General features: G+C 47.6%; 1 protein-coding gene across 5 annotated transcripts in view; it reads left to right on the forward strand.

Moving 5' to 3' along the window:
• The first annotated feature begins 529 nt into the window (after positions 1–529).
• ELMO3 (engulfment and cell motility 3) overlaps positions 530–27,906 on the forward strand; it is a 43,730-nt gene continuing 16,353 nt past the window's right edge. For 3 of the 5 annotated variants that reach the window (XM_084813231.1, XM_084813228.1, XM_084813232.1), the window contains exons 1-13: positions 562–919; positions 2,325–2,438; positions 3,340–3,380; positions 4,298–4,370; positions 4,711–4,761; positions 8,222–8,391; positions 9,884–9,983; positions 12,402–12,553; positions 13,839–13,917; positions 17,484–17,534; positions 17,877–17,999; positions 24,035–24,166; positions 26,643–26,747. In XM_084813231.1, coding sequence (XP_084669357.1) covers positions 2,361–2,438; positions 3,340–3,380; positions 4,298–4,370; positions 4,711–4,761; positions 8,222–8,391; positions 9,884–9,983; positions 12,402–12,553; positions 13,839–13,917; positions 17,484–17,534; positions 17,877–17,999; positions 24,035–24,166; positions 26,643–26,747 — 1,155 coding nt within the window. In that variant the 5' untranslated portion in view covers positions 562–919; positions 2,325–2,360. Of the gene's footprint in view, positions 920–2,324; positions 2,439–3,339; positions 3,381–4,297; positions 4,371–4,710; positions 4,762–8,221; positions 8,392–9,883; positions 9,984–12,401; positions 12,554–13,838; positions 13,918–17,483; positions 17,535–17,876; positions 18,000–24,034; positions 24,167–26,642; positions 26,748–27,906 lie in introns of all 5 variants that reach the window. The other 2 variants (XM_084813233.1, XM_084813229.1) reach the window with 2 other exon arrangements.

Below are 27,906 nucleotides of genomic sequence, written 5' to 3' on the forward strand. Positions count from 1 at the left end.
TCGCTTGGCCTCCCACTCCCGTCAGCCCTGACCACCCGCTATGCTGGGCGCGGCTGATGGGATCTGGAGTCCAGCACTCCCCAGAGGGCCCCTGGCTCCCGGCCCCTGCCGAGCAGCGCCCCAGAAGCAGGCCTCGCCTGGGCAGCCGCGGGGCGATCGCTGGCAAGCTGTCTATGGCTCGGAGCAGGGGCGGCCGCCGCCGCCTTCATTCTGTGGCCAGCCTCCCGCGCCCCGTTTGACACCCAGAGGCGCAGCGCCCCGGGACCTTCTGGTAGGCGGGGGCGAGGCGTGGCGTGGCGTGGCCTCTTTCACGCCAGCTGCCTTCGGGGGGACACCGAGCAGTCCGGCGTCGCGGGGAGCGAGTGCGCTGGGGAGGAGCCGAGTCGACGGGCTTCCCGGGCCCGGGGACGCGGCGATGGGCGGCGCGGCGCCGGGCGGCGCTGGATGCATCCGGACCTCCTAGTTTCCCCAGGGGCGGGGACGCTCGCCTTCCTCCTCTGCACCCTTCGCGGGGAGGGGGTGGGGGAGAGCCGAGCCACCGCCCCGGAACTGCCGAGGGCTGAGCAGGAGGCCGGGCCGGCCAGGGCCAGCGGCGGAGCTCCGGAGGAGGCGGCGGCGGCGAGCGCCCGGATCCTGTCGGCCGAGAAGGGCACCCGTTCGCGGAGGCGCGCGCGCGCGCCGATCCGTGGCAGGGGCCGGGCCGGGCCGGGCCGGGCCGGGACACATCCTGCCCGGGTGCTGAGCGCTTCTTTCCCGCGTGAGCTGCGTGCTTTCCTCTGGGCCGCCGCTGCCGCTGCAGCTTCCACTCGCCTGCAGCGCCGATCCACCTCCGCCGTCGGGGTTTTTTGGGTGCCTTTTTTGTTTGTTTTTGCGGGGGTGGGGGGTGTCGGACGAGATTTGAACTGGGGAAGGAGCAGAGGTGAGGAGCCCCCGGGGTCGACGGCCGAGGGCTGTTGTGGTGGGTGGGGAGAGGGAATTTGGGGAGTTGCGTGCAGACAAGTCAGAGCAGATTTTGGCCACAACAGAGTAGGCTCCCGTCCAAAGTTTCAGAAACAGGGACCCGCTCTCGCGGAGCTGGGGAACGTTTCTTCCTAAGAACCAAAAATAAAATTAAAAAAGAACACATTCTGGAGCTAAATTCCTGAGTATCTATTTGATGTAATACATTATTAGACCTTCCTTCCTCTGGGTGGAAAAAGTTTTTTCCTGGGTTTATCATCACGACAGCCTTATAAGGTAGGCCAAGCTAGGAGTAGGAAGTTTTTGGCACTCTCTGTCAAGTTGTTGGGATATGCATGAAAAATGGGGAGAATGCAGAAAAATGGGGAGAATGCAGTGTAAACTCCCAGTAGATTCTATTATGATATGTATCCTGGGGCTATTGTACCTTCTTGTCCCGCTTATATTCGGATTGGCCTGAAGTCTGAATTAATAGGTAGAATTAATAGGTAAGAGCAAAGGATGGCTCGAGAATCTTGGGAGAAATTTGGGGGTGGGGAGAGGGACCTTGCTAGCTGGTGCCAGGGTTTAGGCACAGTATGTCGCATCTCAACCCTAAACCATCCTCTGTAGTAATAAAAAGCATGTCCGAGTATGTGCAAGAGTGCTTTGTGGCTGAGTAGCTGCAACTAGGCTAGATGTATCTTGAATGACAGATTTGTGCTTTGCATCCATTGTATCTCATGATTTACAGATTAAGCAAGGATTGGTTCCTTACTAGCCCATTCTGCCCAAGGACTTCTGGTTAACTCTTGACTCTGACTCCAAAAATAGTACATTGGAAAAGCAATCTGCGGTGGCTTTTGCCTGACAGGTGTTGCCCAGAAGGCAAAAAGGAGGATGAAGTCCAAGCCTACCTATCTTCAAGCCGCCTTAAGCGTCATTTTTTGTTGGAAAGGCGGGGTATAAATCGAATAAATACATATGTACATCCAATGTTGCACCCTCTTTTTTCTGGCTTCTTACACGCGCTCAGAATGGCAGGCAATGGTGCTTGCATAATGTTGCATATGCGCAGGTCAGGAAGGGGCCACAGCTCAGTGGCAGAGCAGCTGCTTTGCATGCAGAAGGTCTCAGGTTCAATCCCCGGCATCTCCAGGTAGGGCTGGAAAAACTCTCCAGAAACCCTGAAAAGTCTCTGCCAGTCAGCGTCGACAATGCTGGGATAGATGGACTGACTCCCTATAAACCGCCTTCCTATGTACATATGACTGCACAGTGCGATGTTACAAAAAGCTACAGTTTTATCCCAGCAATAGAACAGGAGGATTGCTCTTCCCCCAGCTACTTTGGGGTGGTCTTCTTACCTCCTTGTTCTATTTCAGGAGCTAATTGCAGGTGGAAGTGGGAGGGGTAGGACCATGCCGCCCTCCAAGGATGTCGTGAAAATCGCTGTCCAGATGATGGGTGCGATCCCCCAGCTCATAGAACTCAATCAGGTAAGCACTTTTCATCCTTGCCATTCTGTGTCGGGTGCTAGGAAAGGATGCCCGGCTTAACTGTTACACTAAATACTCTCTAGAAAGTAGGACCCTAGTTAGGTTTGGTTCCCTTATATCAGGGGTGCGTTCGGAACCTCAGACTCAGGGGTAGGAATGTTGGAGAAATCTGCAATGGAACCAAATGAGTTCCGATTATTATGAATTCGACCTGTTGATTCTGCTTCTCCTGTTGGGCAGCTTCTGCGGCCTTGCAAATTTTGCACAAATTTCATCCTAGAAAATATGCAAACATTTTAAAAACAGCCGAAAATGTGCATTTCCCCACAGGCTAAAGTGTGAAAATGCACATTTTCTGGGGATTTTCACATTTTCTGGGGATTTGCACACTTTTGTACGTACAAATTTGCACAAATTCAGAAATGAAAAGAAATCCAATTCAGTCGATGAGCAGACAGTGCAATAAAAGGTGCCCGACAACCTGCGAAACACAGATGGAACGAATTTCACACAATCTATACATTGCTACCCAGGAGCCAAATCTGGCCTTCCTGGGTTCCCCAGAGGGCCATGTACTCTTCCCCAGGCCTCACCCCCTTTCCCCAAACCACCTATCATTTGATTGTTTTCTCAGGTCTTGGGTCCTCCTCTCCCCGCCATTCTAAAGGGGTGAAAATAAGCCGGGATTTTGTGTATCCTGGCCCCGCCCCTTTGGCTTTGGTCCCACCCACCACTGGAATGCGAACCCTGATTGCTTCTCCAAAATGAAATCCAGCCTTCGGGTGAAGGAAGTTTCCTACCCCTGCCCTATGGAGCGAAAGTGGTCCATTTTGTTTCCCCCAAGTGCCGGTGTTCTCAACCCATGCCAAAGTCTCCACATGCAGTTTGCTTTTGATTTCAGGCCAAGCCATTGTCTGCGGTTGTGAAAGAGGTTTGCGACGCGTGAGTAACTGTTACTTTTTGCCTTCACGTTGGAGCAGAGAAACTCAGAGATCAATGAGTGAACCGCTGACCGTTTCAGACCTTTTCCAGATAGAAAGCAACGCCCTGTAAATATTTGCAGGAGTCTCCCATAGTTTGCTATGAACATATTCGGTTTTAATTTAGTCTACTTTTATTGGCCATGGTGTGCTTGATGTCTTAAACTCTGTTGGGATATTCCCAGGGTTGTGTGCGTGTGCACACATGTGTCACAATTCCATGTGATACTGCGAAACGAGTCTAATCCCTAATTGTTATAGATGGCTGTAATGATAGGTAGGGGTTTTTCCTTCTTTGTTTTTTAAAAGGGCTGCTGCCTGTTCAAAGAAAGTCAGTAAATAAATAATAAAATGAATTTAGTGTTCGTTAATTGATTGACATTTCCATAAATTTGCATAGGGGTAAAAATAGCAGTTCTGAAGCAAGAAGCGTACTTTCTTTGCTTTTCTGTGATGCACACATGTGTCATAGCCAGGCATCTACTTAGAAGAGGTATCCCCTCCTATGTGAGAGAGAAGAGAGATGCACCTTAAGATGGTGCTTGCTATCTGCAGTTTCTATACATACTTGAATTAAAAATAATAACAAAATGGCTACCCAAGTAATCAGGTTCAGCTTTTTAGTTGCATTAAATGGTTTTCCTCACTTAAGTGTGCAGCCCTAAAAAGCCCCCCTTTGGTCAGATTTTCCTTGTTTCATGGTGTAGGATGTATTCTGCCCATTACAAGCAAGAGGCTGCTTTAGCATCTGATCTCCTTCCTGTACTATGGAATGGGATCATATCTTTTGGACTTGGCCATGTTGCCTGAGGAACTACAGGGTGATGGCTTCTGTGATTCTTGCCATGGCAGAACTCTGATTGGTTGACTCTAACATAGGTGGAACCTGAATAATTCAGACCGCTATGCTCTGCAATACGTGGATGGCCAGCAAGCGTACATCACGGAGTCGGTGAGTGCACATTTGGTATATAACTAGACCAGCCTTGTATTTAAGCACTCGCCTGGTCACCATAGGCGATCAGGAGTTGCATGCAGGTGAATGAGCAGCCTGGCAGAGGAGGGATGGAGCACTCTGTCCCTCCTCTGTACCCAGCATAGAAATATAGCTCTCTGTCTGCCAGTTCCGAGCAGGCTATTCATTATTTTTTTTTGCAGGCTAGTAACCTTTGTGGGCTTATTTACAAGGCAGATCTAGAGAATCCTCTTTAAAGAGCTGTTCCCCTTTGGCTGATTTGTACGCTGATGCAGGGTTTTGATCATGCAATCATTTTCTTGTCTTGTTCCACTAGAATCGTGGAGACATCAAGAACGGGAGCATCCTGCAACTGACCACTGCTCCGGTAAGTTCTGCCATAGAATCATAAGACCAGAAGGTTGTCAAGTCCACCTCTCTGCCTTCACACATTTGCCCTGACATTTGAGCCATGCCTTTCAGATCTCAGCAATGCTTTCCTTGCACTCTTTTCTCCTTGCTTCATACTAGATGTTTTGACATCTTTGGGAATGGGGGTGGAAGCATTGTGTAGAGGAAAATCTATGAACAAATTCTCACGCAGTGAGCAAGCAACTTGCCCATTTACTCTGTCTGTTGTGGTGCCGACCTGTCTCTTTAGCCAAAACAGTAGCCTTAATATAGGGTGCTTCCAGATGGCTTTTACTGTGCAATCACCCTGCCTTCTCTATGGAATTTTACAGGGGTCCAGATTCCAGATTCCATCTGTAATTCTCCCACGTTTTCCCATCGCTTCTTCCATCTTTCATACCACAGAAAATCCTTTAAGGAGGGAAAGATGGAATAGCAGATAGCTTCTCTCCCACTTCCTGTTTATATCAATACTCTCTGAGTTTCTGTTTTCATCTTCTCCTTATTGGTCCAGCCAAATTTCACACCCTTTATTCTCACCATTCGTGGTCTCACCAGTTAGTCAGATAAGGAATTAGAAAGTGGGAGGAACCTTTTTTTTTGGTTAATTTTACAATGACTGTTTAGTTTTTTAGTTTCACACTGTTGTCTGTTTTACTGTTGGAACGTGTTCACTTTTGCTGGTTTTTTAAATTGCTGTTGTGGTTGTTGATTTGTTGTTTAAATTTTGTTTTATTTTGTCTTTATATCTTTTGATGTATTTTCTTAGCTGATTTTATTGTAAGCCACTTTGGTTGTCTTCCAAAAAAGCAGGGTATAAATACTGAACTTACCTACCACTGAACTATTCCACAGATTGCATTTTTTAAAATATATATGGTGTTGGTAGCAGCAGGGGAGACATAGGGCTTTTCTACATGAGGCTTTTAACCTGTACCTTTACTGAGGCTTCTGCTTCTGGATACTTCGTAGGATTAAGATTGTCTCCTTTACATGTGTTTTTTCCCAGGGTTTTCCTTTGTTTGCCTTTCTGGGTTTCATTATATAACCACTAGATGGCGCTGTGGTATAGCGGAATCGCACAAATAGACAAGCGTCTCATTCTGCCATTTCTAAATAACGCCACACTTTCCTTGATCTAAAAAACCCCGGGGAAATGGTTGCAAAGAATGGGAAATGCCCTGGAGGATGACGACATCATGTAAAGCAGCGGTCCCCAACCTTTTTGGCACCAGGGACCGGTCCAATTTTTCCACGTACCGGGGTGGGGGCTCCGCTGGCGGACTTCCGGCCACTGGGACGCAAATGGCGTCTGCATAGTAGACACCATTTACGTCCCTATTCTTTGCAGTAATCGGCTACGTAAAGATTTACGTAGCCTATTACATGTAGAACAGGGACACAAATGGCGTCCGCGTAGCGGATGCCATTTGCGTCCCAGAGGCCGGAAGTCCGCCAGAGGCCGGAAGTCCGCCAGCGGCCGGAAGTCCGCCAGCGGCCGGAGCCAGCCGGCAGCTCCGCGGACTTGCTGTGGAGCAGAGCCGGCTGGGGCCGGTGAGGATTCTGGGGAGGGGAGGGACGGATCGCCTCCCTCCCCGCGGACCCAAGGTGAGGGGGTTCCGCACACCCCTGTGGCCTGGTTGCTGACAGGCCACGGACCAGTACTGGTCCGTGGCCCAGGGGTTGGGGACCCCTGATGTAAAGGACTCACAAACCATCCTGAGTGAGCAATCATGAGCACACAATAAAAGCCTCATGTAGAAAGGCTCATAGTCCTTTGTCCCGCTTGGCCTTCATACCCATGCTTGTAGCAGTAAACCTCTGTGGCTCTGGTATCTTTGAGATGCTAGTGCTTGTTTAATTAATTAAAGAATATAAGAATATTGCCTCTGAACACAGAGGGTACAGTTTAGCTATCAGAGCCCATAGCCATGCGCAGACCTGTCCTTCCATGAATTTGAGTAGTCTCTTTTTAAAACCATCTAAGCCAGGGGGTAGGCAGAGTTCAGGCTTGAAGGATCTATTTTCCTTTTTACTAGACTACTGAGGTCTACCACCAAAGCCAGACACAAAATGGTGGCTCAGGGAAGGAAGCAGTTATCTTCCTCAGTGGTCAGTTATGAACCATACACTGGGATATATATGGATCTACATGTGAGTTACCAGAGTTCAGGGGTCCTAACGCATGTCTCTAAAACCGGCCAGCAGAGATAAACAGAGACCCAGTCAAAACCACACAATTAGTACTCCTATTTTACAGATGTGGAACACTGAGGCTAAGAGATAGGCAGATCACATGAGACCAGCCATGGCAGATAATTTTTTTCCCTTGGAATTTTCCTTGCTCTCATTTAAAGTATTGGGAGAACTACTGTGCATCACCCAGAGATCACCAGTTGATGCTGATCTACCTTCTGCCCGTGTCTGATCTATGCTATTGTCCCATCCTGTGGCAGTGAATTCCACAAGTTAATTACACGTTGTAGGAAGAAATACTGTTTTCTGTCGGTTAGAAACTACTGCCAGTCATTGGATGACCAGGAATTGGGGTATTTCTCTTTCTCTAATTTCTCTACACCATGCATCATTTTATAAAACTCTTTTCATTTGTTCCCACTTCACCTTAGCTGTTGTTGGTTCCCCCCAGCCCCCACACACATTTTAGCCTTTCCTTTAATAAGTTTGGTTATCCATTACCTTATTAAAGGAAAGTTTAAAATATTTTAACTTGAATGGGTCTAAACTAGGGATGCTGGAGAAATTCAAGACGGACTAAAATGAGCTCAGATTTCTAAGAATTCAACCTGCGGAATCCGCTGTGGACTTCTGGATCTTTTTTTTTTTTTACTTTCCCGAAATTTATGCAAATTTATTCATAGGAAAATATGTAAGTTTCTTCTGAGACAGGTAAATATATGCAGGGAAAAGTTGAATGGAAGGGGGGACAATATGCTACATGTTACGTACTAAGGTAAATCATGTAAATTATTGCAAATCCTCTTACGGAATAATTTGCAGATTTTTCTGCACAACGGAAAAAAATTGAATCCGTCTGTGAGCGGACGACGGAACAAAAGGTGCCTGACAATCCGCGAAACACAGATGGAACAGATTTCACACAATCTGTATATCCCTAATATAAACGACAGTAATAGAGAGAGTTTGTATTTGACATGATTGTATTTGATTTGACAGATCTATATAACATTAAGAATTGGTGACTACATTTTCTTGTTTTCCTTTTCCCTCTGCACCACTTTTTCCTTTTGTACTATGTCTTTTTAGAATAAGTTTGATTATCCTTTTCCTACACTTTTTCCAGCTCTACGATGCCCTTTTTCAGATGAGGGTGACCAGAATTGCACACAGTTAAGATTCCAAATGCAGACGCACCATAGACTGGTACAAAGGTGTATCTAAACATTTCCTCTTGGCAGGATCAAGAGGCAGCAAAGCTACATGGTGGGATTCAAAGCAACAACGTGGACGTGAAGACTGACTCTCTGAAGAAGTTGGCGGGCCTCTCCCGGGATGTTGCCTTTGCCCAGGAATTCATTAGCAGGAATGGACTCAACCAGCTCTTCCTCATTGTGGAAGAGGATGATAAGTGAGTATCTGCGGGGAAAAGGATGCTTCAGAAGCACAGCGCTCCACAGGGAGCACCCAACCAGACTGTGCTCTTTGGCTTGGCCTGCTGCCTTTTTCTCGCCCCCTCTGAGAACCTTTCCTGCAGCATGCCTTCTTAAGGGACTAGCTTGCATTTTCTAGGCACAAGGAGGGAATCTACAGCAGGGCTTCCCAACATGGCTTCTGTGGGCATCACAACGCCAGGGAAGCTCTCCCTGCCCCCTTCAAAAATGTGTTTTTAATCAAAAACTTGAAAAACGTTAGGACACCAGGTTCTTCATGTTCCTGAACTTGCCGCTGATCAGCTGTTTGGTGGGCAGGAAGAGATGGAAGAAACCCAGTCTTTTTCCATCCACACAGACCTTTCCCCTTTGCTCTCTATCTCTTCACTCCCAGCTGCTAGCCTTGCTCTTTCTGTCCACCCAACCCTTTTCATTGCTGTTTTCTCTCCCTTTCTTGCCCCTATCTTTGCACTTTCTGTCCCACTCACCCCTTTATCTTGCTGTTTTTCTCCACTTCCAGCATCTAGTGTCACTATTTCTCTCCCCACACCTCTTTATCTCGCTGTTTCTCCCCTCTCCTAGCCCCTAGCCTTGCTCTTTCTGTCCCACTCACCCCTTTATCTTGCTGTTTCTCTCCACTTCCAGCATCTAGTGTCACTATTTCTCTCCCCACACCTCCTTAACTCGCTGTTTCTCCCCTCTCCGAGCCCCTAGCCTTGCTCTTTCTGTCCCACTCACCCCTTTATCTTGCTGTTTCTCTCCACTTCCAGCATCTAGTGTCACTATTTCTCTCCCCACACCTCTTTATCTCGCTGTTTCTCCCCCCTCCTAGCCTCTAGCCTTGCTCTTTCTCGCTGTCCACCTGGAATCATTTTCTACTACCAGTGGCTTCAGTTTTCAAAGGAGGTGATGCACTCCAGACTCAGCTTTTATTTCTTTATGACATTTAAATCTCTCCCTTCGTCTAAGGAGCAGCGTATGTGTTTTTGTCCTCCCCCTCCTTCACTTTATCCTTGCAAGAACCCTGTGAGGTGGATTAGACTGAGAGGCAAACTATAATAAACACCCAAAGTTGTTTATACTGGTCAGAATAAATTGTGTAAATGATGTACTTTTTAAATAAATGGCACACATTTCCTTGCTACTTCCCAATTGCCAAATTCAGGATTTCTGGGGGCAGAAGTTGAGGTTTTCCAAGGAAAATTGTACGCATTCTGCTTGTGCTTTCTGGAATCTTCCTTGGCCTTTTCTGGGATTTTGAGTTCATACAGAATCTTTCTTTTCTTCATGGCTCTCTCTTTCCCTTTCTCCTTTTCTTTTTCTCTTTCCTTTCTTTTTCCCCTTGTCTTTCTAGGTGCCTCTAATGCTTCATTCCTGTGGTTTCTGAGTATCTCTGTTCCAGCTGCACTTTGGCCCCCAAGGGTGACGTTTCTGGGGCTCTCTTACCCTGTTTGCTGTCTGTTGCTCCAGTATAGGGGAGGTTCTAGCGTATGCTCTGAAGGCCTTCGTGGAGCTGATGGAGCATGATTTCGTTTCCTGGGGGAATCTCAGTTCTGCTTTCATTAAGAAGGTAAGGGCCACTTCGGAAGCAGGGGCCCAATAGATCTGATAGTCTCTAGAACCTGAGCTAGGAGGTTAGCCAAGCTTTGTGCATTCTAATATGTTTATTTTATTTTATTTTATTATTATATTTATATCCCACCTTTTTCCCTCTGAAAAGAACCCAAGGCAGCTTACATGCTGCTCCTCCTTTCCATTTACCCTCACAACAACCCTGTGAGGTAGATGAGGCTGAGAGCCAGCGATTGGCCCAAACTCACCCAGTTAGCTTCATGGCCAAGTGAGGACTAGAACCCAGGTCTCCCAAGTCTGATCCCAACACTCTAACCACTACACCACACTGGCTCTCCCAGATATAAGCTACTGTATGGTGGGCTCATGCACATTTCAGGAAGTGACAAAAGAGGGGAACTACAGGGGAATTTGTGCATTTTTCTTGACAAGAGAGATGTCTGAGCTGTTTCCATTTCAAGAATGTTCTGGAAGAGATAAAGAGTTGCTCCAACTTCCTTGTCGGGCTAATTCTGGTAACATACCGAAGCAGCCTTCCTCAACCTGGCGCCCTCCAGAAGTGTTTGACTACAATTCCCATCATCCCCAACCAACATACCCTCTAGAGCAGTGGTGGGCAGAAGGTAGGTCTCCAGGTGTTTTGGACTTCAATTCCCAGAAGCCCCTGTCAGCATGGCCAGTGCCTGGGAATGCTAGGAGTTGGAGGCCAAAACATCTGGACAGCTACTTTCTGCCCACCCCTGCTTTAGACTCTTGAGCAGAGGTATTTCCTAGTCTGCGCTCCTTACACTGAAGATGCTGAACAGGCCTGGTGCCTCCTTCTCATGGTTCTTCCTCCTCTGGAGCCATGCCGCCAGCATTACTATCTCCACTACCTGCCCTCTGTTTGCAGGGGAGTCCTGCCCATCTGCTCATCCACCAAGAGAGGATGTTTGTAGGGCAGAAGGGCAAGAGAATGAGAAAGGAGCTGGGGCTGCCCACTGTGATGATGGATGGGGTATACATGCCAGGCATACCGAGAGCCCATCCAAATCTGGGGCTGGCCCTGATGCTAAGGATCGAACCTGGGACCTTGCCTGGATTGGTTCACCAATGAACCGAGCCCTTTGCTGGTTTCTGAGATAAATGACTCTGCTCATTTCTGAGCCAATCTGATGGGAGCTGAGGGGAAGTCGCCTATCTCTAGTAGCAACCCAAGTTTCTAGACCCTAGTGAGTTGCTGAGAAATTCTGAGAATTCATGGGTGCTGCCAAAGACGTAGATACCAAGTGGAGCTCAGTCAGGGTTGCAGTGCTGCTAAAGCAGGGGTGCAGAACGTCAGGCTCAGGGTCAAATCCAGCCCTCTGTGGGTTTCCCAGAAAGCCATGCCCCCTTCCCTGGCCCTACCTCCTTCCCCCAACCATGAATTGTTTAGTGGTTTCTCGGCTTCTGTGCAGTTTCCCCCCCAATTCTGTAAGGTTGAAATGACTCTCCTAAGGCTTAGTGACACTGGCAGGAACTTTAAGGTAAAATATGCTGGCATGTTTGGCTCCTCCCCTTTGCCTTTGGCCCCACCCACCCCAGAATGCAGCCCCCCAAGATCTTCCCTGAAATGGAATTTGGCTCTTGGTCCGAAAGAGGTTCTGCACCCCTGTCCTAAAGCAAGACACCTGTACTTTTTCATAGCTCTGTGGCATCTTTATAGAAACAAAACTCTTTTAATGGTCATAGCTTCCCACCAGCCCATCCCAGGAATTTTGATTCTGTCCCGGAGACTCTACCAAAGCATTGTCAGTACCTTCACAAACTACAGTTCCCATGATTCCTTGGGAGAAGCCAGAATAATGAAGATACCCAAGTGATACAGTGATAGACATGATAGAGGTGTACAAAATGATGCATGGTGTGGAGAAAGGGGACAGGGAGACATTTTCCTCCCTCTCTCATAATACTAGGACCCAATGGGGTCATCCCATGAAGCTGATTGGTGGGAGATTCAGGACAGATAAAAGGAAGGGCTTCTTCACACAGCGCATAAACCATGGAACTCACTACCACAGGATGTAGCGATGGCCACCAGTTTGGATGGCTTTAAAAAGGGGTTGGACAATTCATGGAGGAGAAGACCAGAAGTGGCTACTAGCCCTGATGGCTTTGTGCTGCCTCCAGTATCGGAGGCAGTATCCCTATGCACACCAGTTGCTGGGGAACATGGGCGGGAGGGTGCTGTTGCGCTCATGTCCTGCTTGTGGGTTTCCTGTGAAGAGCTGGTTGGCCACTGTGTGAAGACAATGCTGGACTAGATGGCCCCTTGGTCTGATCCAGGAGAGCTCTTCTTACGTTCTCAAGTTAAGTGGGCTTCTTACGTTCTCAAGTTAAGTGGGCTTTGTTCCCGCCCAGCGCTATGCTTCTGTGACCTCCTGTTCCCTGGCTGCAGATTGTGAGCTATGTCAACGTTATCCCGATGGATGCCTCCATTCAGCAGATTTCATTGGCCATCCTGGAGAACATGGTGCCCACCAGCCGCACTTTCTTTGAGCTGGTCAAGCAACAGGTGACTCTGGAGCGCCTCATCGTCCTTCTGCAAGTGTAAGCACAAAACGAAACAAAGCCGGGTAGCTTTCCTGCACCCAGGTGCCAACGCCACCCTCCATCTCTGCCCTGCTCAGCTTAATTGCTTGGATGCAGGAACAAACGTACATCCCATCCCTTCTCAGAGGCATCTGGCTGGCCGCTGTGGGACAGCAGGAGGCTAGACTAGGTGGAACGTTGGTCTGATCCAGCAGGGCCCTTTGGGTGTTCACATGATGCTTCTCTAACAGCGCCGCCCACTGTGTGTGGTGGGGCAGAGGGACCGAGGCTCTTATTCTGTACAGCTGGGGTGCAGAACCTCTGTCAGCCCGAGAGCCGAATGCCATTTCAGAGAGGCAGTGGTGGGCGGAGCCAAAGGCAAAACGGGCGGAGCCAAAATATTTTAGCTTAAAGCTTTTGCTACCAGTAACTAAGCTTTAGGAGAGGCACTTCAGCCTTTTAGAGTGGGGTGGGTGGGAGAACTGCACAAAAGCTGAGAAACTGCCAAACAACGGCAAGGAGGAAGAGAGTGGGCCGAGGGAAGGCAGTGAGGCCATTTGGGGAATTTAACAAAATCCGTACATCCCTATTTACCACGTTGAGGCTGGGGATGCCGCTACTTATGCAGCCAAAACAGTATCACCCACAGACAAGAGGGAGGTATTATCAGGCTTGAAAGAATTGCAAAGTTTGGAGAAGTACGATATATCTAGGGCAGGGGACAGAAAAGGAGGGGGATGGAATGGTGGAGGGCTGGATTTGTTCCCCGGGCCTGTGGTTCTGCACCACTGCTATACAGGAAGGCAAGTCAGAGCTGAGCAACAGGGCCCAGTCTCTTTTCAAGCGGTCATTCATGTACCAGCAGATTTTGTTAAATTCGTTCCACTGTGTTTCATGGATGGGCAGGCATCTTTTGTTCCACTGCCTGCTCATTGATGGAATCGGATTTTTGTGGAGGATGTATGAGAATTTCATTCCATTTATGCAAGTGTGCACCAGCAATTTGTGCAAATCCCCCCCCCCAGTTAAAAAACGGTCTGCAGGTCTGCATGACGCAGAAAAAGCCAGTCTTCTGCAGAATCCACAGGCAGGATTTATAGAAATCTGAACTCATTCGAATCTGCTACAGATTATTTCACCATCCCTGGTAAACAGAGGGATTGATGTTGCCTCTGAGAGTGGAGTCCCCATTCGGTTGTCACACTGAGGGACCTTGGTGAGGGGGCGGGGGGCTGTGGTGAGGGTCAGGCTATTCCAGCATTTGAATGCCGCTAACCCTTGGCTCACCTGCCCTTTCTTTTAGGATGAATCGCCAGCTGCAGCTCAAAGCCATGGCTCTTCTTATCGCTTTGCTCCTCAATGCCAGCGACTCAGAGAGGAGGGTAAGGGTTAGCCTTGGCCCCATTGCATTTGGCTGTACCCAGGAGGGGTTTCATAGAATCATAGAATAGTAGGGTTGGAAGGGGCTTACAAGACCATCGAGTCCAACCCGCTGCTCAATGCAGGAATCCAAGTCAAAGCATCCCTGACAGGTGGCTGTCCAGCCTCGTCTTGAATGCCTCCAGTGTGGGAGAGCCCACCACCTCCCCAGGTAATTGGTTACTGCTCTGACAGTCAGGAAGTTTTTCCTGATGTTCAGCCAGAATCTGGCTTCCTGTAACTTGAGCCAAAAACTAGGAAAGGATGAGTAGATCTAGGGGAGCAAAATCATTAGCCCAATGATTTGGTCCCATCTTTCCTTTCTATAGGAGATGGTAGAGCCCCCTCCCACCCATCTTTAGTAGCGGCAGCAAATATTTGTGTGTGTGTGTGACAGCATCATCCCCACGGCCCCAATTCTTTCCCAAACAGACTTGTAACTAGAGCCGGTCTGCAACCACAACCTCCAGTAGTGCAACTACTGCACATGCATAAATCAGGGGTTCAGCAACTAGTTTTGGGCCATGGGCACATTTGGCAGTTCGTGAAACTGTCCTGAGTACTGCCACAAAATCCTGCCATGGGAAAGGACAAGTGTTTAAGAACATAAGAACGTCAGAAGACCCCTGCTGGATCAGACTAAGGGTTCAGCTACTCCACCACAGTGGGTTCACACAGTGGCCCACCAGCTGTCGACCGGGAACCCACAAGCAGGGCATGAGTGCAGCAGCACCCCCACACACCCATGTTCCCCAGCAATGGGTGTACATAAGCTCACTGCCTCTGGTACTGGAGGTAACACATAGCCATAGGGGCTAGTAGCCATCGATAGCCTTCACCTCTACGTATTTGTCCAACCCCCTTTTAAAGCCATCCAAATTGGTGGCCATCAGTACATCTTGTGGTAGCCAATTCCATAGTTTGAGTATGCGCTGTGTGAAGCAGTCCTTCCTTTCCTCTTTCCTGAATCCCCCACCAATCAGCTTCATGGGATGACCCCACTTGGTTCTAGTATTTTGAGGGAGGGAGAAAAATGTCTCCCTACCCACATTCTCCACACCATGCATAATTTTGTACACCTCTGTCATGTCTCCCCGACCCACCTTTTTTCCACGCTAAACGCTCCTTTTTTCCAAGTGACCTGCCCGAAGGACTTGAGTACACAGCAATCCCAGCTGCCAGTAAGAAAATCTGTCAATTAAAAACAAAAAATGGGAGGGAGAGGCCCACATTGGTGGTGGCCAAGAAAGGTATCCGGGGTTGGAGTATTGGGGACAACGGGCACCGTGTTGCTTAACCCTTCACTAAATGCTGGATACTTGGTGGGAAAGGAGGGATGCAACTCGCAAGTCCTCTACTAGGAAAACTTTAAATTGTAGACAGAATTTGTTTTAAAGAAAACTCTCACTTAAGAGGAACAGGCCTAAGAAGTGCCGCCATTGCAATTGGGAAACGTACCCACTCAGTCTGGGTTCACCGAGTGAGGTCACTGTCCCTGGTCCTTGGTTCCCGATCTATAGATAGGGGATAAGAGCCAACCTACAGGTTACGCTGATCACATAGCGTGTAACTGAGGGTTAGTTTTTTCCTTACTCTGGACCACCGTGCACTGGGAGAGAACAATTAAACCTTTTCCCCGCACCGTTTGTTTCCCAATATTCTCTCCCCCACACCTTTTGGAGGGGGTTAACAAAAGAGAAATGCCTCCATTGTCACCAATGGCAACTTTCTTTTTCTTTCAGGAAGCAAATAGTGGGATGGGAGGTTTCATCCAAATCAGGGCCACATGCACTAGAGTAAAGGAAAGGCTAACCCTTGGCTTAGTGCTGCACGATTAATGTAATGTGTAATCTGGCTCTAAGAAGCGAAGACTCGCAGTGTGCATACAGCGACCGGGCAAAGAGAGGCAGCTCTTGCTGAGTTAGAGTGTTCGGTAAGGGGCCTGCAACAGGTCGTATCCAGAACAGCCAATCAGAGCCCCTAAGTAGACTGCAGAGTCTCTACCCAACCCCAATCCCGCTTTCCCGCCAATGATCTGGCATTTTGTGCATGCACAGTAATTGCAGAGCTAGAGGCGAGCACACCTATTCTAGCTACAGGTCTGTTTGGGAATGATGTGGGGCTGTGGGAATGAGGCTGTCCGGCCCCCAGCGTCAGGCCCCCAAACACACAATATTTGTGGAGGCTGAACAATCTATATTAGAAACTTGGGGAAACTTTGATCAAGTGAAGGAAATTATTTCAACACAGGTCCTCTGCTATGCGGAGATTCTAAGTTACATTGGGTGTTGTGGTTTTTTAGAAGCTCAGTTTGAGAAAAAGAAACAAGCAGACCTTCACATGTTACGACTCTGATGTTATAGGAGAGAGGGTGAGGTACGGCATTTAAGAGTGTCAGGCTAGGACTGGGGAGACCTGGGTTCAAATCTCCAGGTAATTCTCAGTTTAACCTACCTCACAGGGTTGTTGTGACAATGGGAAGGAGGAGATGAACTTTGAGCTCCTTAGAGGAAGGGTGGGAGAAACATATAGGGTTAGACCCACAGTAAAGCTGTTGAAATGATGTTGTGTTGAAACCAATGGGTCTTAGGTTAATTCATGACTAAATTATCCCATTGGTTTCAGGGGGACCTACAAGTTAGATTCACTTAGGATCCAACCCAAACATAATAAAGAAATAAGAGTGCCGAATACTCTGTGGATTTCAAGGAGTGGTGCTGGCAGGAAACTGGGGGTAAGATCTCGCATATGTCCTAGATAGAGTAGACCCATTGAAATGAATGGAGCTTAACTTAGTCATGACTAACTTACGTCCCAGTCATTTCAATGGGTCTACTCTTAGTAGGACTTATGATGGATTTTACCCAGTGTCAACTGATAATAGAATTTGGAACTTGGATGCTTACACACAGGAGTGCTGGGAACACCCACACACATGGAGGCCCAATTTATGTATGTATATATGTATTCATTATTATATTTATATCCTACCTTTTTCTCTCCTGCACGGAAGCCATGGTGGTGTACGTAACGCTCTTCCTCTCCATTTTATCCTCTCAACAACCCTGTGAGGTAGGTTAGGCTGACAGTTAGTTGGAGATTTGAACCCAGGTCTCTCCAGTACTAGTGTGACACTCTTAACCACTCTACCTCCCCATCTCTCCTGTAACTTGTGAAGATCTGTTTGTTTCTTTTTCCCACATGGAGCTTCTAAAAACAAACCAACACCCAACTTAATTTAGAATCCACATGTAGTGGAGGACCTGTGTTGAAATAATTTCCTTCACTTGGTCAAAGTTTGCCCAGATTTCTAATATAGATTGTTCAGCCTCCACTGGCCCAAAGTTACCCAATGAGCTTCACGGCCAAGTGGGGACTAGAACCCGAATCTCCCATGTCCCAGTCCAACACACTAACCACTACACCACATTGGCTCTCAAGATAAAAGAAAGATTTTTTAAAAGTTTAGATCAAAGAAAGATGACATGATAGGCTTGGGAACATCTCACCGCCTCCTTTCCATTTCTAGGACATGATGGACTATCTGGGGGAGAAGAACCTCAGGCAATTTATCCACAAGGTGGGCATGCACGTGGCGACCATTTTCTTGTCTTCGCCTTCTTTGCTCTCACCCCCAGGCTCCCGCTTCTGATGTTTTGAATGACAAGTCTAGCTTCTGTGTCTCCTTGTTCTGGCTTGGCTCGTTGTTTCTGCGCTTCTCTTGCTCTCTGTCTCTCTCTGTCTCTGTTTTCCTCTTTCTTCCGCCTACAGCCGCCTGCCACGTTCACCTTGGCGGATGGACACCTTGTCCTCGCCGAGCCCCACTGCGGGGTTGCTGGAAGAACACCTCAGGGGACAAGGGCAGGCCAGCGCTGGTGACTGGCTGGGTGAATCAGCTGTGTTTGTCTGGTGCCTTCTCTAGAACATTGTCCATGCCTCAGAGCCCATTGGGGACGAGATGGCCCACTACCTCTACGTGCTGCAGTCCCTCACGTTGAACCTACTGGAGCGCAGGATGAGGACCCCAATGGACCCCTATTCACAGGTCTGTTTCCTTCTCCTCACTTATTAATTAATTGATTACATTTATTTGCTACCCAATAGCTGAAGGTCTCTGGGAGATTCACAACAATGTCTCCGCTCTTCTTTGAGGGGCGTAGCTGATGTAGAGTAAAGCATGTGGCCTCACTTCAGCTGAATGAAGAAGTAGCCGGGGGGATCTTTTGTGTGTGGGGGGGGTTGAGGGTTGCAGAACCTCGGAGGAATATATAGGAACCAGTGGAGGCTGGTGTCTCTGATGTCAGTGGGGCTGGAAATCTGCTCTGGGTTTCAGCCAGAACTAGCCAGAACCCTAAAGGAGCTATCCAAGGTGCTGAACCTATTTTTGGGACTGGGTTCAGCACCTTAGATAGCTCCTTTACGGTTCTGGCTAGTTCTGACTGAAACCCAGAGCAGGTTCCCAGCCCCACTGACTTTGGAGACACCAGCCTCTGCTGACAGGGACATAGGAAGCTGCCTTAGACTGAGTCAGGCCCTGGGTCCATCTAGCCCAGCATCGACAGTGACTGGCAGTAGCTCTCTGGGGTTTCAGGCAGTATTCTTTCCTAGCCCTACCTGGAGATGGTTTGGATGGAACCCGGGACAATCTGCCTGCAAAGTATGGGCTCTACCACCCAACTACACCCCCTCCCTGAGTAGGACTTTGCTGTAGGCATGGGGCTGTGGGGGCAGCATGGCTGCACTGGAGTGAGTTGAAGGATACAGTTGTGTCAGGACTGGAAGGCACGGAGCTGTTGCTAAATCTGGAAGTTTACTTTAATACAACCGTAGGCTTCCTTCCATCCTCTCCAGGTGCCAGAGAACGTCCCAAAGAAATAAGCTCTCACTCAACACAGAGACCAGGTTTGCACAGTCATGGAGGGGAAAATAAGCCAGGGTGGCTTATTTCCCCGGCTGCATGTGCCAGTCGCTGCCGTCACGGGCACAGATTGACATGGCATGCAAATCCGGCAAGGGTTAACCACGGTAACCAGCCACCCAGAACCCAAGGGCTGTTTTAGGGTTCTGGGGTGGCTTGTTAACCATGGCAACAAGCCACCCTTGCTGGGTTTACTTGAAATGGGAAGCTGCGCTGGCGAGGGTAATTATGCAGATCCCCCCCAAGCACGCAATCGACACGTGTGGTGGGGGAAATAAGCCACCATGGCTCTTCTGTGATTGTGTGAAGAAGCCCGGAATGTAGATCTTGCCTGGGACCATTCACCCTGTTCTTCTGCATATCCCTCCTTCTCTTTTCCTTGCATTTGTCTATTAAACATCTGATGATTTCTTGGAGCTCTGCTCTGGGTGCAGCTCATGCCTGTAGAAAAGCTCCCAATGAAGGCAGGGCCTCAACAGTGGGGAAGGGCTGGTTTATTTATTAAAGGGGATTTCTTATCTGGTCTTTTGTGGCAACCAATATTGGGATTTTGGTATAATTGTTGCACTTACCTGGTTGCTGTTTATTTACCCAGGGTTTATGTGCAGTTTTATATTCTTTTCTATATTCTTTCCCCTCCTTATAGGTTTATACTGATAAATTGGGAAATAAGTGAATAAAAATAGAAATATACAAAGAAAGGATGTCTACTGTGTTGTTGTTCAGTCGTTAAGTTGTGTCCGACTCTTCGTGACCCCATGGACCATAGCACACCAGGCCTTCCTGTCCTCTGCTCTCTCCCGGAGTGTGCTCAAGTTGACGTTCATTGCATCGGTGATGCTATCTAGCCATCTCATCCTCTGCCGTCCCCATCTCCCTTTGCTTTCAAACTTTCCCAGCATCAGGGTCTTTTCCAGGGAGTTTTCTCTTCACATTAGGTGGCCAAAATATTTGAGCTTCAGCTTCAGTATCTGTCCTTCCAATGAGCACTCAGGGTTGATTTCCTTTAGGATTGACTGATCTGACCTCCTTGCAGTCCAGGGGACTCGTAAGAGTCTTCTCCAGCAACACAGTTCAAAAGCGTCAGTTGTTCTGCGCTCAGCCTTCCTTATAGTCCAGCTCTCACAGCCATACATTACTACTGGGAAAACCATAGCTTTGATTATATGGACCTTTGTCGGCAAGGTGATGTCTCTGCTTCTTACTATGCTGTCTAGGTTTGCCATAGCTTTCCTCCCAAGGAGCAAGCGTCTTTTAATTTCATGGCTACAGTCACCGTCTGCGGTGATCTTGGAGCCCAAGAAAGTAAAATCTGTCACTGCGTCCATTTCTTCCCTTTCTATTTGCCAGGAAGTGATGGGGCCAGATGCCATGATCTTCATTTTTTTAATGTTAAGTTTCAAACCAGCTTTTGCACTCTCCACTTTCACTCTCAACAAGAGGCTCTTTAGATCCTCTTCGCTTTCTGCCATTAGGGTGGTATCGTCTGCATATCGGAGGTTGTTGATAATTCTCCCAGCAATCTTAATTCCGTCCTGTGATTCATCCAACCCGGCATTTCTCATGATGTACTCTGCATATAAGTTAAATAAGCAGGGCGACAATATGCAGCCTTGTCGTACTCCATTCCCAATTTTGAACCAATCGGTTGTTCCATGTCCGGTTCTTACTGTTGCTTCTTGACCCTCGTACAGGTTTCTCAGGAGACAGGTAAGGTGGTCTGGTACTCCCATCACTTTAAGAATTTGCCACAGTTTGTTGTAATCCACACAATCAAAGGGTTTAGCATAGTCAATGAAGCAGAAATAGACGTTTTTCTGGAATTCTCTTGCTTTCTCCATGATCCAGCGAATGTTAGCAATTTGATCTCTAGTTCCTCTGCCTCTTCGAAACCCAGCTTGTACTTCCGGTAGTTCTCGGTTCGCATACTGCTGAATCCTAGCTTGTAGGATTTTGAGCATCACCTTGCTGGCATGTGAACTGAGCGCAATTGTGCGGTAGTTTGAACACTCTTTGCCATTGCCCTTCTTTGGAATTGGAATGTAAACTGACCTTTTCCAGTCTTGTGGCCACTGTTGAGTGTTCCAAACGTGTTGGCATATTGAGTGCAGCACTTTAACAGCATCATCTTTTAGGATTTTAAATAGCTCAGCTGGAATACTGTCATCTCTGCTAGCTTTGTTGTTAGTAAGCCAGTGTGGTGTAGTGGCAAGAGTGTTGGACTAGGAGCTGGGAGATCCGGGTTCTAGTCCCCACTCAGCCATGGAAGCTCACTGGGTGACTTTGGGCCAGTCACACACTCTCAGCCCAACCCACCTCACAGGGTTGTTGTTGTGAGGATAAAATGGAGAGGAGGAGGATAATGTAAGCCGCCTTGGGTTCCTTGCAAGGGGAAAAAGGTGGGGTATAAATGTAATAAATAAAAATAAATAAATAATGCTTCCTCAGGCCCACTTGACTTAACTCTCTAGGATGTCCGGCTCAAGTTCAGTGACCGCACTACCATGGCTATCAGGGACATTAGGATCTTTCCTGTATAGTTCTTCTGTGTATTCTTGCCACCTCTTCTTAATCTCATCTGCTTCTGTTAGGTCCCTGCCTTCTTTGTCCTTTATCATGCCCGTCTTTGCACAAAACGTTCCCTTGAGATCTCCGATTTTCTTGAAGAGATCTCTAGTCTTTCCCATTCTATTGTTTTCCTTGATTTCTTTGCATTGTTCATTTAAGAAGGCCTTATTGTCTCTCCTTGCTATTCTCTGGAAATATGCATTCAGTTGGGTATATCTTCCCCTTTCTCCCTTGCTTTTCACTTCCCTTCTTTCCTCAGCTACTTGTAAAGCCTCATCAGACAGCCACTTTGCTTTCTTGCATTTCTTTTTCTTCGGGATGGATTGCATTGCTGCCTCCTGAACAATGTTATGGACCTCCATCCATAGTTCCTCAGGCACTCTGTCTATCAGGTCTAATCCCTTAAATCTATTCCTCACCTCCACTGTATATTCATAAGGGATATGATTTAGGTCATACCTGAATGGTTTAGTGGTTTTCCCTACGTTCTTAAATTTAAGACGAAATTTTGCAAGAAGCAGCTCATGATGTGAGCCACAGTCAGCTTCAGGTCTTGTTTTTACTGACTGTATAGAGCTTCTCCATCTTTGGCTGCAAAGGACATAATCAATCTGATTTCGATATTGACCATCTGGTGATGTCCATGTGTAGAGTCGCCTCTTGTGCTGTTGGAAAAGAGTGTTTGCTATGATCAGCGTGTTCTCTTGGCAAAACTCTATTAGCTTTTGTCCTGCTTCATTTTGTACACCAAGGCCATGCTTGCCTGTTATCCCGGTGATTTCTTGACTTCCTACTTTAGCATTCCAATCCCCTATGATGAAGAGGACAACTTTTTTTGGTGTTAGTTCTAGAAGGTGTTGTAGGTCTTCATAGAACCGATCAACCTCAGCTTCTTCGGCCTCAGTGGTTGGGGCATAGACTTGAATTACTGTGATGTTGAATGGTTTGCCTTGGATTCGTACTGAGATCATTCTATCGTTTTTGAGATTGTACCCCAGTACTGCTTTTCCCACCTTTTTGTTGACTATGAGTGCTACTCCATTTCTTCTAAGGGATTCTTGCCCAGAGTAGTCGATATGATGGTCCCCTGAATTAAATTCACCCATGCTTGTCCATTTTAGTTCGCTGATTCCCAAGATGTCGATGTTCAATCTTGCCATCTCATGTTTAACCACCTCCAGCTTACCTTGATTCATTGATCTTACATTCCAGTTTCCTAAACAATATTGTTCTTTACAGCATTGGACTTTCTTTTCACCACCAGACACATCCACAGCTGAGTGTCCTTTCGGCTCTGGCCCAGCCACTTCACTCTTTCTGGCGCTACTTGGAAATACCCTCTGCTCTTCCCCAGTAGTATATTGGACACCTTCCGACCTGAGGGGCTCATCTTCCGGCGTCATCTCTTTTAGCCTTGTGATACTTTCCATGGGGTTTTCTTGGCAAGAATACTGGAGTGGGTTGCCATTTCCTTCTCCAGTGGACCAGATTTTGTCAGAACTCTCTGCCATGACCTGTCCGTCTTGGGTGGCCCTGCACGGCATAGCTTATGGCTTCACTGAGTTGCACAAGCCCCTTCGCCACAATAAGGCAGTGATCCATGAAGGGGATGGATGTCTACTATAGCCCTAGCCAATCTGGAGCCCTCCAGATGTGTTGGACTACACCTCCCATCACATCAGCCAGCAGGGCTAATAGGCATAGTGGCTGGGGAAGATGGGAGTAGTAGTCAACATATCTGAAGGATACCAGGTTGGGGAGGGCTGGCCTACTTCAATCTCCTGGCTCTTTGCCATGGTCTAAATCAGGGGTGTAGAACCTCAGGTCTGGGGGCCAAATGTGGTGCTCCAGGGGTCCCAATCCAGCCCTCTGTGGTTCCCCAGAAGGCCATGCTCCTTCCCCTGGTCACACCTGCTTCCCCTAAGTGCTGATCTTTGGGTGCTTTCCCAGCTTTTTTGCAGTTTTTCCCCTTATTCTAAAAGATTGAAATGCCTCTCCTAGGGCTTAGTTACTGGCGCTAAGTTAAAATATGCTGATAATGTTGGCTGCACCTGCCACTGGAATGAGAGCTCCTGCAAAGTGGAATTCTGCCATCGGGCTGAAGGAGATTCTGTACTCTGAATGCTTCAAGGATTTTCTGAAGCACCTGGGCAGGGCTCCAAGTTTGTTTGTTTTGTCAAGCGCTGACCCTGCCTCTTCCTCCAGCTGGCCTTGAATTGTCCTGTGTATTCATTATGGGTGGAGAAGAGCAACCGAAGTTCCATGGGACACAGGTTATACATAAAGCCACTAGTTACTTGCCTGGAAAAATTCGCTTTACTAGCCTCCCAAGAGCTGGCAGAAGAGAGATGGAGAGCTCTGTCCCTCCTCCAGCAGTCCGTCGCATTTCTATGCTAGGTGCAGAAGAGGGTCGAGATGCTCTGTCCCTCCTCTGCTAGCCTGCTCGCTCGCCTGCATGCTGTTGCTTGTCGCCAGTAGTCACCAGGTGAGCGCTTAAATATACCGTAAGACTAGTTTAGCATGGAGAAGGGCTCAGGTTCAGTTTCCTTGCTCTCTAGCTAATAAGTTGAACCTCGGTTCCGTTCTTTGCACAGGAACAGAGGGAGCTCCTTCAGTCGCTGCGCCACGCGGCTTTTGTGTCCGAAAATGAATCTTCCACGGGCAGCTCAAATACTGAGCGTCGACACTCCCTTTGTGCCAAGGAGTTCCGCAAGCTCGGCTTCGTGGTGAGTGTCGCATAGATTGTGCTACGAAGAAAGAGAGCAGCAAGTGCTCCAAGGTTTTGTGGAGAGGGTTGCCAGATCCGGTGTCAGCTCCAGGTATCCTCGGGCAGCTGCCAGGGGCCCAGCACTTCAGCAGGGCCCGTTGGTGATGCCTGCATTGTTAGGCCCCCTTTAAAATGTTTCTGGTCCAAAGCTCTAAGCACATCCAGGTGGCTTTGTTCAGCTATCACTACTTTAATTTGCTAGGATATGAACGTAAAAGCGTAAGAACATAAGAAGAGCCCTGCTGGATCAGACCAAGGGTCCATCTAGTCCAGCATTCTGTTCACACAGTGGCCAACCAGCTGTCGACCGGGAACCCACAAGCAGGGCATGAGCACAACAGTGCCCTCCCACCCATGTTCCCCAGCAACTGGTGTACTGGCTCACTGTCTCTGGTACTGGAGGTAGCACATAGCCATCAAGACTAGTAGCCATTGATAGCCTTTTCCTCCAGGAATTTGTCCAACCCCCTTTTAAAGCCATCCAAATTGGTGGCCATCACTACATCCTGTGGTGGCGAATTCTGTAGTTTAACTATGCACTGTGTGAAGAAGTCCTCCCTTTTATCCATCCTGAATCTCCCACCAATGAGCTTCAGAGGATAACCCCGGGTTCTAGTATTTTGAGAGAGGGAGAAAAATTCACATAGTGAAAGTGTACTTCCACAGGATGTAGTGATGGCCACCAATTTGGATGACTTTAAAGGGGGGGGGGTTAGACAAATTCCTGGAGGAGAAGGCTATCAATCGCTACTAGTCCTGATGGCTGCTAGTCCTGATGGCTACCTCCAGTATCAGAGGCGGTATGCCTATGTACACCAGTTGCTGGGGAACATGGGCAGGAGGGTTGTGTTGCGCTCGTGTCCTGCTTGTGGGTTTCCTGTGGGCAGCTGTTGGCCACTGTGTGAACAGAATGCTGGACTAGATGGACCCTTGGTCTGAGCCAGCATATCTCTGGCTCAGACCAAGTTCTTACGTTCTTATTAAACTAGTGGTTAGCTCGAGCTACCTGGAGTTATTTGGAGCACTGCTGCTTGCGGTTGGATAAGCCCAGCAACAAAGAAGAGGGCTTGCCAAAGGGCACTTCGCTGAGAGCTGGAGGACTTGGAACTGGCCATGAGGGTAGCATCAGGGAGCCCTCTTTAATGCCAAGCAGCCATGTTGATGTGAAAAGGGGAAATTTTTAAATCCCCAGCTTTTACATGACAAAATCCGCCACTCGTGACCCAACTCTGCTCCCAAAGAATGCTGATAATCTGAACATGTTGAAAATGTTCCACATTATGCAAAATGTCGACTCTTTTCTAATTGCACACATTTGTTTAGCCCCTTTAAAAATAGTTAAAAGTAGGGAAAGAATGCAAATCATTGGGATTTTGGTATCTCTAAATGGTCTTAGAAATATGAGAACCGTGAAAATCAAGATTATATGCCGCATGGATTTCTCTTGGAATAAATGTTTCAAATGTGTACAACACGTGTAAATCTATATTTTGTATACATGTCCTCAGTTTGCATATGTTTTTCTGAACTAGCATTTGAATTAGTTTAAAAACTGGATTTTCCCCTTGTTTTGGGGTGGTGGTGGTATTTTTCCTTCAAAAAACAAGGTAGAGGCAAGAGGGAGAGGTGTGGATAAGGGGAGGCTAATTACTAGAGGCGGGCAGTCATCAGGATACATGTGCTTTAGAGCCTTTAACAGACACTTGTTATATTTCTAAATGTGTATTTGCAACCTTAAGGGCTAGAAACATTTAAAAATCAAAGCTGCAGGTGGCAGGATCCCATGCCAGTGGTCAAAGTCTGCAGAGTATTGTGCCTGTGGATATGCATTAAAATGTGCCTACACATTTATAAGTAAATCAGTTTAGGGTCCCACCTAGGGACTGTATAAAATCCGCTCCCTCTGTGTTTCGTGGATTGTCGGGCACCTTTTGTTCCATTGTCTGCTCACAGACAGATGCGAAAAAGATCTTTTTTGTCATTTGGGAAAATACGCAAATAATTACGTAAGAGGTTTTGAAACAATATACGTAATTTACCTTAGTCCATAACATTTAGTGTACTGTCCCCCCATTCCATTCAGCTTTTCCTTAGCAGAAACTTGCATATTTTCCTGCGAATAAATATGCAGACATTTCGGGAAAGAAAAAAAAATCCGAAAGTCCACAGACTGCACGTGACATGCAGTGGATTCCGCAGGTTGAATTCTTAGAAATCCAAGCTCATTTTAGTCCATCTCGAATTTCTCCATCATCCATCATTCCACCATTAAAGGCAGCATAGAAATAATTTTAGAAAGACAGATAGATCTCATATTTCACAATGCTGCATTTGTACTGTGTATTTTTGTTTTGGTTTTTTGGTGTATGTTTGGGCTTTGTGTTTTTGCCCAGAGCCCAAGAAGGCCTAAAGTTGCATTGTATTTTTCCTTTCAGAATAACAGCAACCCTGGAATGGATTTGCACCGCATCCCGCCGGGGCTGCTTGCTCTGGACAGCATGGTCTATTTCTCCAGACACTTCCCAAGTGCCTACAGCAGGGTAACTTAAGGGCTTCTTTCTCTTGGGAGGCCATTCCTCTTTTCTGATTGCTTACCACTTTCTGGGTTTCTGCTGTGACAACCAGGTGCTCGGAATTAAGAAATAGAGTTGGGTATACTCAGCATGCCCTGCTTTCGAACCTGAGGCCTATGTTTGGCTGTCATTTATAGGCTGGACTCTCAGCTAGATGGAGTATTCCTTTGGACCTCACATGGCAATTCTTATATTCCCAGCATCAGCATTCTACATACTAATATGTATATCTAATAGTAAACTCATTGTCTGAGTATGGATCCTTATGTAGCCAAAATGGCACCAACCAGGCATAAGAAGGAAGTATCAGCAGGCTTGGGGGGAATCCCAAGGTGTGAAGAAGTACAAAAAATATTCAGGGGAAAAAACCTAAGCCCCCCCAGCACCTCCCTCCCAGCACAACAAGAACAGAGCATATTCAGTGGGGCTCTGAATCTATTCTGGGATGTAGTTAGAACCAGCCAGAACACTAAAGGAGCTATCCAAGGTGCTGAACCTATTTTGGGGCTAGGATTCGGCACCTTGGATAGCTTCTTTAGAGTTCTGGCTGGTTCTGACTGAAACTCAGAATGGATTCACAGCCCCACTGAAAGCGGAGCCACCAGCCTCCACTGGTGGCCACAGAATACTGAGGGTCCTGGAAAATGGAGGGTGGGGAGATTGAATGGAGTATCATGGAAAAAGGTATGGCTGGAACCCTTCACAGAAGCAACATTTCATTGCAGGTCACACTTATAATCTATCTCTCATGTGGACTGGAAGTTTGTCATTTTATTTGCTTCTTTATTTGAAATTATTTGTATACCATGGTTTACAGTCTGTCTCATTATTTTACCATTTTAAAACGCATCAGTCCAATGACACTTCACTAAAACCAGGCAGAAAGAAAAACATGATAGCAAAATTAGCCATAATTAGCCAAACATGGGATACAGCAGTCAAAATCTCAGTTTTCAAAAGCCAACGGGAACAAACAGGTTTGCAGAAAGCCAGCAGGGACAAGGTGGTATGTACCTCCTTTGGAAGGGAGTTCTACAGCATTGGGGCTGCAGCAGAAAAGGCCCTGTTCCTGGTGGAGGTCAAGCTCGCCTCCCTACGAGATGGAATCCGGAGTAAGGCCTCATTG

Source organism: Heloderma suspectum, chromosome 8, assembly GCF_057233095.1.
Source record: "Heloderma suspectum isolate Gila_16-S chromosome 8, 16-S_ref, whole genome shotgun sequence".
In the NCBI taxonomy this organism is placed as follows: domain Eukaryota; kingdom Metazoa; phylum Chordata; class Lepidosauria; order Squamata; family Helodermatidae; genus Heloderma; species Heloderma suspectum.